The sequence below is a fragment of the Argentina silus genome (genome assembly GCF_951799395.1).
Source record: "Argentina silus genome assembly, chromosome: 17".
NCBI classification, from domain to species: domain Eukaryota; kingdom Metazoa; phylum Chordata; class Actinopteri; order Argentiniformes; family Argentinidae; genus Argentina; species Argentina silus.
The window spans coordinates 171,933-184,432 of NC_139671.1; the positions used below are offsets into that span (position 1 = coordinate 171,933).

General features: G+C 51.1%; 1 protein-coding gene across 1 annotated transcript in view; it reads left to right on the plus strand.

Annotated features, from left to right (window-relative positions):
- The window catches only part of LOC310817948 (EMILIN-1-A-like), a gene marked incomplete at its 5' end in the record, with an annotated part of 10,421 nt that extends 243 nt beyond the window's left edge, over positions 1-10,178 (plus strand). The window contains 10 exons of the mRNA XM_083688706.1: positions 913-1,027; positions 1,311-1,632; positions 2,036-2,480; positions 2,837-3,094; positions 3,421-3,968; positions 4,468-4,876; positions 5,463-5,588; positions 5,756-5,773; positions 7,891-8,016; positions 8,811-10,178. Coding sequence (XP_083544832.1) covers positions 913-1,027; positions 1,311-1,632; positions 2,036-2,480; positions 2,837-3,094; positions 3,421-3,968; positions 4,468-4,876; positions 5,463-5,588; positions 5,756-5,773; positions 7,891-8,016; positions 8,811-9,130 — 2,687 coding nt within the window. The 3' untranslated portion in view covers positions 9,131-10,178. The remainder of the gene's footprint in view (positions 1-912; positions 1,028-1,310; positions 1,633-2,035; positions 2,481-2,836; positions 3,095-3,420; positions 3,969-4,467; positions 4,877-5,462; positions 5,589-5,755; positions 5,774-7,890; positions 8,017-8,810) is intronic.
- Between the last annotated feature and the right edge of the window lie 2,322 nt (positions 10,179-12,500).

Consider the following 12,500-nt stretch of genomic DNA (forward strand, 5'->3'; position numbering starts at 1 on the left):
CAGCACCGGCGGCGGGGAAGGTAGGCTTCACACCAGGGGAGGCTGGTGGAGGTAGAGGACGGGCTCGTTGTGATGCATGGAACGGAATCAAACGCACTAATAAGACACTGAACGGTGCTGGAGTATACTGCTAGATGTGGAACTAGATATACTACTGTTGGTCTGTTAGCCTGTTAGCCTGTTAGCCTGTTGGTCTGTTAGCCTGTTAGCCTGTTGGTCTGTTGGTCTGTTAGCCTGTTAGCCTGTTAGCCTGTTAGCCTGTTAGCCTGTTAGTCTGTTAGTCTGTTAGCCTGTTAGCCTGTTAGCCTGTTAGTCTGTTGGCCTGTTAGCCTGTTGGTCTGTTAGCCTGTTAGCCTGTTGGTCTGTTAGCCTGTTAGCCTGTTAGTCTGTTGGCCTGTTAGCCTGTTGGTCTGTTAGCCTGTTAGCCTGTTAGTCTGTTAGCCTGTTGGCCTGTTAGTCTGTTGGCCTGTTAGCCTGTTGGTCTGTTAGCCTGTTAGCCTGTTAGTCTGTTAGTCTGTTGGTCTGTTAGTCTGTTAGCCTGCGATATCTCAGTATGAGAGAATAGTGTCTGTCACTGTTTGGTTGGTGCTTAGAGCTTTGAGATGGTATAGCCTGGCTCAGTTCAGAGATATCTGTTGAGTCATATGTGCGTGGTTCATGTGTGTGTGTGGTTCATGTGTGTGTGTGTGTGGTTCATGTGTGTGTGTGGTTTGTGTGTGTGTGTGGTTCATGTGTGTGTGTGGTTTATGTGTGTGTGGTTCATGTGTGTGTGTGGTTCATGTGTGTGGTTTGTGTGTGTGTGTGTGGTTCGTGTGTGTGTGGTTCATGTGTGTGTGTGTGGTTTGTGTGTGTGTGGTTCATGTGTGTGGTTTGTGTGTGTGTGTGGTTCGTGTGTGTGTGTGGTTCATGCAGGTGACAGTGACAAGTTGAGGCAGCTGGAGGAGAAGATGCAGAGTTTGACCAAAGACCTCCGTGACCTTCAGTCCACCATGCAGGGCCTGAACCAAAGGTCAGAGGTCAACCAGAGGTCAACACTCAACTCCATCTGAACATCAGTAATGACATTGTATAGGAAACTCCATCAACACATAGTAACACATGCACACAGTAAAGTCACACTTTCCATTAGGTTGCCCCTACGCCTTTGTTATAACTATGTAATTACTCTAGTTACTGTTAAGTCTAATTATTTCTATGTAATTGCATGTTAATGGAATAAAGTTTGTGTTAACTATTTCACTTGTATAATAACATAAACCACTAGTGTAATAACATAAACATCTGTAATACGGCTGGTCCGGACCCCCCAGGCCCGGTCTGAGTGGAGGCAGAACCCCAGCAGACGCGGCCCAGCCTGAGGTGACAGAGACCATTCACAGCATCCAGACCAAGCTGGACCAGCTAGACAACCGGACCCAGGTCCATGACCAGACCCTGCTCAGCATCAACAACCACCTGGTCAACGGGGGGGGAGGGGGGGGTAATGAGCTGGGCGGGTCGGCCCGGGGGGGCCAGAGGATGGACTCTCTGAGGGAGGAGACCCTGAGGGAGCTGGAGAGGAGGGTTTCTCTGTCCTGCTCCTCCTGCCAGACGGGGGTGGAGGACCTCAGGAGGCAGCAGCAGCAGGACCAGGTGGTTACTCTGACTCTTCCTCTAGAGCACTCTGACTCTTCCTCTAGAGCACTCTGACTCTTCATCTAGAGCACTCCGACTCTTCCTCTAGAGCACTCTGACTCTTCCTCTAGAGCACTCTGACTCTTCCTCTAGAGCACTCTGACTCTTCATCTAGAGCACTCTGACTCTTCCTCTAGAGCACTCCGACTCTTCCTCTAGAGCACTCTGACTCTTCCTCTAGAGCACTCCGACTCTTCCTCTAGAGCACTCTGACTCTTCCTCTAGAGCACTCTGACTCTTCATCTAGAGCACTCCGACTCTTCCTCTAGAGCACTCTGACTCTTCCTCTAGAGCACTTTGTATGGCGCCTGCGTATGAAATGTGCCGTGTGAATAAAGTTTGGTTTGGTTTGACTGAGCAGGAGAGGATCAGAGGTCTGGAGAAGCTGGTGAGCTCCATGGACCATCACTACCGCCAGAACACGGAGGCGACCCGCTCGCTGCTGGACCACTCCCAGGGATGCTGCACCTCTCTGACGGACCTGGAGACCCGGCTGGCCTTCCTGGAGGTCCGGGTCAGCACCACCGCCCAGGGCTATGATGTCATCAAAGGGCGCCTGGACAAGGACCTGCCGGGGAATGGAGGAGGAGGAGGAGGAGGACCGGGGGGAGGAGGAGGAGGGGGGAGGACGAGGCTGACGGAGGAGAAGCTGAGCGGGCGTCTGAGGGAGGTGGAGAAGAGGCTGAACAACACAGTGAGGAAGACGGAGCAGAAGTGCAGCAACGTGAGGGACGGCTTCCAGAGGGAGCTGTCTCAGACACGTAGCCTCCTCCTGGGTCGCCTGGACGACCACGGCTCCAGGATTGGTACGACTTTATTATCCTCTGGTGTTTTTATCAAGTGGTCTTTTTATTTTCTCTTTTTTTTGTTTTTTATTAATTTCTCCTTGTAAAAGGCATCGTATTGCAGCCACGTATGAAGCAGATGGTAAACTCACTCCTCATGTTTAAACACCACCAGCCACGCTGTCCAATAGCTAGCGTTTCCATAGCGTAGCTGGTTTACATCAGATATTTTGAGGAGATGGTTCCATGTGTTGGCAAGTCAGAGGTTGCAGGTTCGTGGTTTGGTCGGAGCAGGTCGAATTGCGGGGCGACTGTCTAGAACAACTTGACGTGTGTTTCACTATTTTAATAAAGTTTGATTTGTTTTGATCTGACAGGTAAGATGGAGCTGGACATGTCGGTCCTGGTTGCCACGGTGACGGACCACAGCAGACGCCTGGAGCGGCTGGAGAACGTGACGTCCTTCCTGGACAGGAAGCTGACGGCAGCGCTAGACATGTGCTCCGAGGCCTGCGGTCCCAACGGGACGGGCCAGAAGACGGACGATGCGGTGAAAACCCTGGAGTGGCGGGTCGTCACTACCGAGGATGACATCCAGAAGTTTGACACCAGGCTGAAGGACCTGACTGTCACAGGTACGGTACAGGTGGAGCCCGGTAGAGGAGATGGTACCCTTCCTCATTCTGTACCATTCATTACAACGAGCCCATCCTACGATTACTACCAGCCTCCCCTGGATAATATATATTGACATACTGTGATGATATAAATCTATTTTAGACATGAGCAGGAGCTCCAGGTGTGTGTTGAATACCCTTTCAATCAACAGTTTAGAGGAAATAGAAGAAAAGAAATGCATCAGAAGTAGAATTAGTGGAGAGAGAACTCTGTAAAAGCAGGAAATGGAAGTAAGAACAAAGAAAAGCCTTAATTAACTAACATTGTGTTTTAATGCCATCAGGTGAGTCTCTGACGGACCGCGTGGATGACCTCACCAGCGACCTCCGGAAGATCAAAGGCATAACAGGGGAGGACGGAGATCGCTTCAACAGGGTCGTCACGGAGATGAAGACTCGCCTGGACGACTGCTCCGTCTGCACCACTGTAGAAGAGGACCTGCGCTCCCTCACCAACGCCACCAACAGCGCCCTCCGCAGGTGTCAGGCCGAACTGACCGGCCTGCGCATCAGAATGGACTCTGAAGGGTCCATGTGTTCCCAGGTGTGTTCTAACCTGCAGGAGGAGGTGGGCCGTCTCAGGGAGGACGTGGAGGAGGGTACCAGGACGTGGCAGACGGGCCTGATGGACCTGGAGAAACACCTGGACACCCAGAGCGACTACAGTGGCAGGCTGGGACGGGACCTGGCAGTGCTCCAGGGGGAGGTGTCTGGCGTCATGGTAACCTTCAGCTCCATCAACGACACCCTGACGGGCCTGGGTCGGACAGTCCAGAGACACGGTACCGACCTGGCGGACCTGGGAACCTCCAAGGACAACATCATCTCAGAGGTGGAGACTCACAAACATGTTTTAGATTTCTGTTATTTTTATTATTATTATTATTATATCATGTTGGACGTTCTAATATGTCATTTCTCATCGCAAATGTGGCTTCTGTGTTTTCTTAACATGATTAGTTTTTTATTGAATGATTTGAACCTGAACGTTGTTGTTTTAAAAACCCCTTTTTTTCGCTTTTTTAGATCATTGTGACATTGTTACTTGTTTCCCTGTTTGCTATGTATAGTGTGTAGTGTGTAGTGTATATTGTATAGTGTATAGTGTGTAGTGTGTAGTGTGTAGTGTATAGTGTATAGTGTGTAGTGTGTAGTGTGTAGTGTATAGTGTATAGTGTATAGTGTGTAGTGTGTAGTGTGTAGTGGGCTTCATGTCAAATGCACTTGGGATAAAATGTGATGTGATTGGCTGTGATGTGATGTGATTTCAGGTGATGTGATTGGCTGTGATGTGATTTCAGGTGATGTGATTGGCTTTGATGTGATTTCAGGTGGACAAGGTGCATCGGGAGCTTACAGAACACATTGGCGACGCCGAGGAGCACTTGGAGAAGCTGGGCAGCGAGATCCAGACCATCAGCCGTGGCTATGCGGACGAGATTGGGGCGTGCCGGGGGGCGGGTCTGGACCAGAGGCTGTCCAAGATGGAGGCTGTCTGCGGCCGCCTGGACGCGGTGTGGGAGGGACTCCAGGGGATCAGGGAGGGGCTTAACCGACATGTCTCCGGGCTCTGGAACTGCGTCAACGAGCTCAATGCCACGTCCGTCTCCCATGGCAACGCCCTCCGGGACATCCAGGACACACAGCTGGAGAACGTCCACGCTGACATACGCTCGCTCAACTCCTCCCTCCAGGACTTCCTGTCAGAGTTCCATGACTTCCAGGAACTGGAGTTTGTCGGTGAGTTGAAGGAGTGTAGCTGGAACAACACCAAGGAGCTAGCGCCTTGTTAGCGTAGCGTAGCGTAGCGTAGCGGTGGCAGGCTGGAAGATATCATATCAGCAGGAAGGGAGGCGATGTCAAGGTCAGGTGAAGGTTGTACAGGAAATGAACTAGAGAAGGAATCCGGAATGTCTGAAATTATTATCTGTCATCTTCAGGCACATGAACTTACAGTAAGGGCCCCACTGCTGGAGCACTGAGAAGACCACAGCATACCTCCACAGCATGAATGTGATTGTAGAATAAGTTGAGTTTTAGTAAACAGTCTGAAAAAGCATTTGCATACTGTATGATGGAAATGTTAGACTCAGTTTTCAAAAGTCCCATTTAATTATTTCTCATTGCGTTTATTAGCAATATGAAGGTAAAGATGGCCGACTTTGCTCCCATTTGACCAGTTTTTGCACATTGGAGCCCCAAGGTGGAGCCCTAAGGTGGAGCCCTAAGTCCTACTGAGAGTCTTATGTCTCCTGAGAATGTGTGTGCTTCTGTTTCCTGAGTGTGTGTTGTCTGTTTCTTGAGTATGTGTGTTGTTCTGTTTCAGGCCCCCCCGGCCCCCCAGGCCCACGGGGGGAGAGTGGATTCCCCGGCCCCCCAGGACCAGAAGGCCCCCCTGGGAGGGACGGGCCGCAGGGGAAGCACGGCCTTCAGGGGCCGCTGGGACCTCCAGGTAAAACCTGCTCCTCTGTGACCTGGTGGAAGTCCAAAAACGACATCAAAAATGAAGTACAATAAAGAAAATAAATAGAATGAATCTACATTGGTATGATTCATCTACTTCTGAAACGAATCAATCAATACCTGTATTTCAACATTCCTTTCATCTTGTCATTTCAGGTCTCAGAGGTGAAGAAGGTTTGTGATTCTAAATCTCCTTAATCACAAGATGAAAGTACTGGCGGTTGTTTCATCTCTCTGCCTTCCTATCTAACCCCCATCCTCCTCTCCCTCCCTCCCTCCCTCCCTCCCTCCCTCCCTCCCTCCCTCCCTCCCTCCCTCCTATCTAACCCCCATCCTCCTCTCCCTCCCTCCCTCCCTCCCTCCCTCCCTCCTATCTAACCCCCATCCTCCTCTCCCTCCCTCCCTCCCTCCCTCCCTCCCTCCCTCCCTCCCTCCTATCTAACCCCCATCCTCCTCTCCCTCCCTCCCTCCCTCCCTCCCTCCCTCCCTCCCTCCTATCTAACCCCCATCCTCCTCTCCCTCCCTCCCTCCCTCCCTCCCTCCCTCCCTCCCTCCTATCTAACCCCCATCCTCCTCTCCCTCTCCCTCCCTCCTATCTAACCCCCATCCTCCTCTCCCTCCCTCCCTCCCTCCCTCCCTCCCTCCTATCTAACCCCCATCCTCCTCTCCCTCCCTCCCTCCCTCCCTCCCTCCCTCCCTCCCTCCTATCTAACCCCCATCCTCCTCTCCCTCCCTCCCTCCCTCCCTCCCTCCCTCCCTCCCTCCCTCCCTCCCTCCCTCCTATCTAACCCCCATCCTCCTCTCCCTCCCTCCCTCCCTCCCTCCCTCCCTCCCTCCCTCCCTCCCTCCCTCCTATCTAACCCCCATCCTCCTCTCCCTCCCTCCCTCCCTCCCTCCCTCCCTCCCTCCCTCCCTCCCTCCCTCCCTCCCTCCTATCTAACCCCCATCCTCCTCTCCCTCTCCCTCCCTCCTATCTAACCCCCATCCTCCTCTCCCTCCCTCCCTCCCTCCCTCCCTCCCTCCCTCCCTCCTATCTAACCCCCATCCTCCTCTCCCTCCCTCCCTCCCTCCCTCCCTCCCTCCCTCCCTCCCTCCTATCTAACCCCCATCCTCCTCTCCCTCCCTCCCTCCCTCCCTCCCTCCCTCCCTCCTATCTAACCCCCATCCTCCTCTCCCTCCCTCCCTCCCTCCCTCCCTCCCTCCCTCCCTCCCTCCCTCCCTCCCTCCTATCTAACCACCATCCTCCTCTCCCTCCCTCCCTCCCTCCCTCCCTCCCTCCCTCCCTCCTATCTAACCCCCATCCTCCTCTCCCTCTCCCTCCCTCCTATCTAACCCCCATCCTCCTCTCCCTCCCTCCCTCCCTCCCTCCCTCCCTCCCTCCCTCCCTCCCTCCTATCTAACCCCCATCCTCCTCTCCCTCTCCCTCCCTCCCTCCCTCCCTCCCTCCCTCCCTCCCTCCCTCCCTCCTATCTAACCCCCATCCTCCTCTCCCTCCCTCCCTCCCTCCCTCCCTCCCTCCTATCTAACCCCCATCCTCCTCTCCCTCCCTCCCTCCCTCCCTCCCTCCTATCTAACCCCCATCCTCCTCTCCCTCCCTCCCTCCCTCCCTCCCTCCCTCCCTCCCTCCTATCTAACCACCATCCTCCTCTCCCTCCCTCCCTCCCTCCCTCCCTCCCTCCCTCCCTCCCTCCCTCCTATCTAACCACCATCCTCCTCTCCCTCTCCCTCCCTCCCTCCCTCCCTCCTATCTAACCACCATCCTCCTCTCCCTCTCCCTCCCTCTCCCTCCCTCCCTCCCTCCCTCCCTCCTATCTAACCCCCATCCTCCTCTCCCTCTCCCTCCCTCCCCCCTCCCTCCTATCTAACCACCATCCTCCTCTCCCTCTCCCTCCCTCCCTCCCTCCCTCCCTCCCTTCCTCCCTCCTATCTAACCACCATCCTCCTCTCCCTCTCCCTCCCTCCCTCCCTCCCTCCCTCCCTCCCTCCATCCCTCCCTCCCTCCTATCTAACCACCATCCTCCTCTCCCTCCCTCCCTCCCCCCCCCCTCCCTCCCTCCCTCCTATCTAACCACCATCCTCTTCTCCCTCTCCCTCCCTCCCTCCCTCCCTCCCCCCCTCCCTCCTATCTAACCACCATCCTCTTCTCCCTCTCCCTCCCTCCCTCCCTCCCTCCCCCCTCCCTCCTATCTAACCACCATCCTCCTCTCCCTCTCCCTCCCTCCCTCCCTCCCTCCCTCCTATCTAACCATCATCCTCCTCTCCCTCTCCCTCCCTCCCTCCCTCCCTCCCAGGGGCCGACGCCCATGTGCCCCGTCTGTCCTTCTCCGCCGCCCTGACCCGCCCCCAACGCAGCGCCGGGACCATCGTCTTCAACAAGGTGTTCATCAACGAGAAGGACGTCTACAACCCACGGACAGGTGTGTGTGTGTGTGTGTGTGTGTGTGTGTGTGTATGTGTCTGTGCGTGTGTCTGTGTGTGTGCGTGTGTGTCTGTGTGTGCATGTGCGTGTGCGTGTGCGTTTGTCTGTGTGTGTGCGTGTGTGTGTGTGCATGTCTGTGTGTGTGCGTGTGTGCATGTGTGCATGCGTGTGTGCGTGTATCTGTGTGTGCGTGTATCTGTGTGTGCGTGTGTGTGTCTGTGTGTGTGTGTGTGTGTGTGTGCGTGTGTGTGTGTGTGCGTGTGTGTGTGTGTATGTGTGTGTCTCAGGCGAACCGTAGAGCTGCAGATAATTCTGCATATCCATCATCAACCTTCTCTGGTTTGGAATCATTTAAAGATGAATAGGATATTATTATATTTATAATAGTATATTGATGATGATGTTCATTTGGAAACAGAGTGACTGACTCTCAGATCTGTTGTCATGTGTCAGTAGTGTCTTGTGTCAGTAGTGTCTTGTGTCAGTAGTGTCTTGTGTCCGGCCGTATGAGATGGTTGAACTTCCTCTAACATGGCAGAACCAGAGAACGTTCATACAGGAGGTCTGGTTCTATTAGAAAGAAGGGTTCTAAAAAGGTTCTTCATTTCACCCTTTTGGGTTCCATTTAGAACCTTCTGTGAAAAGGGTTCTACTTAGAACCCAAAAGGGATCTTCAAAGGGTATACCCTATGGGGACAAATGAAGAACCCTTTTAGAACCCTCTTTTTAAGAGTGAAGAACCAGAGAACATCTGTAGCAGAACCTGATCCATGATGTCACTGTGTCCTCCAGGGTATTTCACAGCGCCTGTGAGTGGACGGTACTTCTTCAGCGCCACCTTGACGGGTCACAAGAATGTGAAGATCGAGGCGGTCCTGTCCAAGTCCAACCTGGGCGTGGCCCGTGCGGACTCAGCGGGGTATCAGCCCGAGGGCCTGGAGAAGCCCATGGCCGAGGCCCGCCTCACCCCCGGAGCCCTGGCCGTCTTCAACATCGTCCTGCCCATGCAGGCTGGGGACACGGCCTGCATCGACCTGGTCACCGGCCGGCTGGCCCACTCCATAGAACCACTCACCATCTTCAGCGGCATGCTGCTCTATGAGACCGCCTGATTGGCTGTCTTAGTAGTATGAGACCACCTGATTGGCTGATGCACAGACAGACAGAAAGGACTGAGAAGACTGTGAGTCTGAGATCAAGACAGGCTCATCCAGGAATGAGACATTCCAGAACTTTGTCTTAATGAACAGAAAGGAAATGAATGGTTCCCTTTCCTCCGTCTAACCCTAACCCTAACCCTAACCCTAACCCTAACCCTCCCTTTCCTCCGTCTAACCCTAACCCTAACCCTAACCCTAACCCTAACCCTAACCCTAACCCTAACCCTCCCTTTCCTCCGTCTAACCCTAACCCTAACCCTAACCCTAACCCTAACCCTAACCCTCCCTTTCCTCCGTCTAACCCTAACCCTAACCCTAACCCTAACCCTCCCTTTCCTCCGTCCATTTGATGATTTACTGTGTTTTAAGGAGAAGATTCACCTAACCCTAACCATAACCCCTAACTCTAACCCCTAACCCCTAACCCTTGACTCTAACCCTGACCCTAACCTTAACCCTGACCCTGACCCTTGAAGGAGAAGATTGATTGGAGTTTGTTACCTTAGGAACAGGTATTTATGTGTTATTCATGCCAGAGTTTGTGCCGCACGATAAACTATAAACTTGAATGTTTTAGCGATTATCAGAAGCTGGCCTTGAGGTCTGACTTATCGTCTTAGTTCAGAGGAAACTTGTTTTTGAAGGATCATAAAAGAATGAAAACTATTTTTTGGTCTATCATACGCCCATATTGTGTGTCTGGGATGGTTGTTGCACACCTTTCTGTTTTAGGATGTTTCTGTCTTTTGTATATTCATTCTTGCACATTGGCAGAAACGGCAGAAATATAATGATATAATGATATAATAATAATGAATATAATGATGATTCAGAGTAGTTTTATTTCAGCAACAAAACTAAATATCAGGGCAAGGGAGAAATCCACACACACACACACACACACACACACACACACACACACACACACACACACACACACATACATACACACACACACACACACACACACACACACACACACACACACACACACACACACTACTCTGACAGTCGAATTCCTACTTGCAGCCTTAGATATATCACAGTAATGAGACTACACATCCTCTGGAGCCGCTGCCAGACTGGCTGCTTCCTGCGTCCTGAGTGGACCAATTAACATGCTTCTCTCAAACTGAAACTAGTTGAATTACATCCTACTGTATATGTACAGTACACAGTACACACACTCACATACACACACTCACGCACGCACGCACGCATGGATGCACACACTCACGCACACATGCACACACACACACACATGCACATACACTCACACACACACACACCCACAGCAGTAAGAACGTCTATTAGAATGTTGATATAATCATGCTGTTTGGATGATGCTGTGTGTCTATTTAGGAGATCCACCTTGAACCAGCTTATGGAACTGCAAGTTTGTAATACGTTTTCTATACCTTGTACAACTTCAGTAGTTTGTAAATATTTTGTAGAATTTTGGCATATAAGTTTTATGATGATTTACCACTTTACATGTTACTGTTTGTCTTGTTGTTTGCCGTGTGTGTGTGTGTGTGTGTGTGTGTGTGTGTGTGTGTGTGTGTGTGTGTGTGTGTGTGTGTGTGTGTGTGTGTGAATACAGATACTCAGTTTTACACAACGTTCTTCTCCAGTGGTTTTCTCTGTTCTTAGGAGATGAGAAGGGTTTATATGGAAGGTTGAGGGAGGGTTAGAGAATGAGAGTGAAAAAAGAGAATGAAGAGTGTGTGTGTGTGTGTGTGTGTGTGTGTGTGTGTGTGTGTGTGTGTGTGTGTGTGTGTGTGTGTGTGTGTGTGTGTGTGTGTGTGTGTGTGTGTGTGTGTGCGTGCGTGCATGTGTGTGGGTGACCTTTGACTGACTCCCCCCTGTTCATGACCTCTGACCGTAGACTGTAGCGTTAGACTCCAGACCTACTTTGGTTGCATGAGTGACCTCTGGTGGTCAGAATGATATGACACTTGAAAGGTCTGAGCCACTCTGGAGATTCTGAGGCTGGTTGGTGATTGGAGGAGGTTCTGAGGCTGGTTGGTGATTGGAGGAGGTTCTGGTCATTTTTGTACAAGTTTGTAATTATTATTATTTATTTTGTACTCGTATAGAAAACACAAAAAATCAGTACACAACACAAGAGAGAAAAAATCATACAAAAACACATACCGTATATGCATACAATTATTGATCTGATTCGATTTTTAGTTTATGGTTTGAAAATGGTACAGTTGCAAAGAACAGAGCTGATAGAAAAACATATGAAAGTATCAGTAACACTTATTCAGATGTGATTCTCTGAGGTTCTCTGGGGTTCTCTGAGGTTCTCTGAGGTTCTCTGAGGTTCTATGGGATTCTCAGAGGTTCTCTGAGGTTCTCTGGGGTTCTCTGAGGTTCTCTGGGGTTCTCTGAGGTTCTCTGAGGTTCTCTGGGGTTCTCTGAGGTTCTCTGGGGTTCTCTGAGGTTCTCTGAGGTTCTCTGGGATTCTCAGAGGTTCTCTGAGGTTCTCTGGGGTTCTCTGAGGTTCTCTGGGGTTCTCTGGGGTTCTCTGAGGTTCTCTGGGGTCTCAGGTCTTTATACTAACCTAGAGACACTTCTCCTTTTCCTGTTCAACTTTCTCTTCTCAGTTTTATCTATCTATCTATCTATCTATCTATCTATCTATCTGTCTATCTATCTATCTATCTATCTATCTATCTATCTACCTTCTGTCGTGCAGACTGGTCATCTTTCAGTAACTGATTGTTGTAGTAGCTTTTTATTTGACAATTATGTTTTTCTCCAGGGCTTAAGTGTAGTGGAACTCCTCCCCTTGTGAAGTCATTGGTAACTTTGTTACCCAGAACTAGACACACTGCTGCTCTCTAGTGGCTAAACTAAGACACCTTCCACAAGCTTTTCAAACTGTATAGATATAGTTGTTTACATTTTAATTTTGACATGGAGAGAGAGAGAGAGAGAGAGAGAGAGAGAGAGAGAGAGAGAGAGAGAGAGAGAGAGAGAGAGAGAGAGAGAGAGAGAGAGAGAGAGTATTTATCATTGCTGATTGATGATCAAGAGTGCTTTTCTAGGGAACCTTCTAGAGAACAGATCAGCCTCAAGCAGAAGCACACAGCTGGAAACACCTGCAGACCTTCTTCTAGAACACAGGAAGCTGTACATTCAGAGGAACATTATCAGGAACTGAAACAGGTTTCTATGGAATTCATATACATCACTTCCTGGGTGTGTGTGTGTGTGTGTGTGTGTGTGTGTGTGTGTGTTAGGGCAGCTTGGCTGTTGGTACATTTCCTGTGTGTGAACAGCATGCTTGATAGTGTCACGTCACAACAAC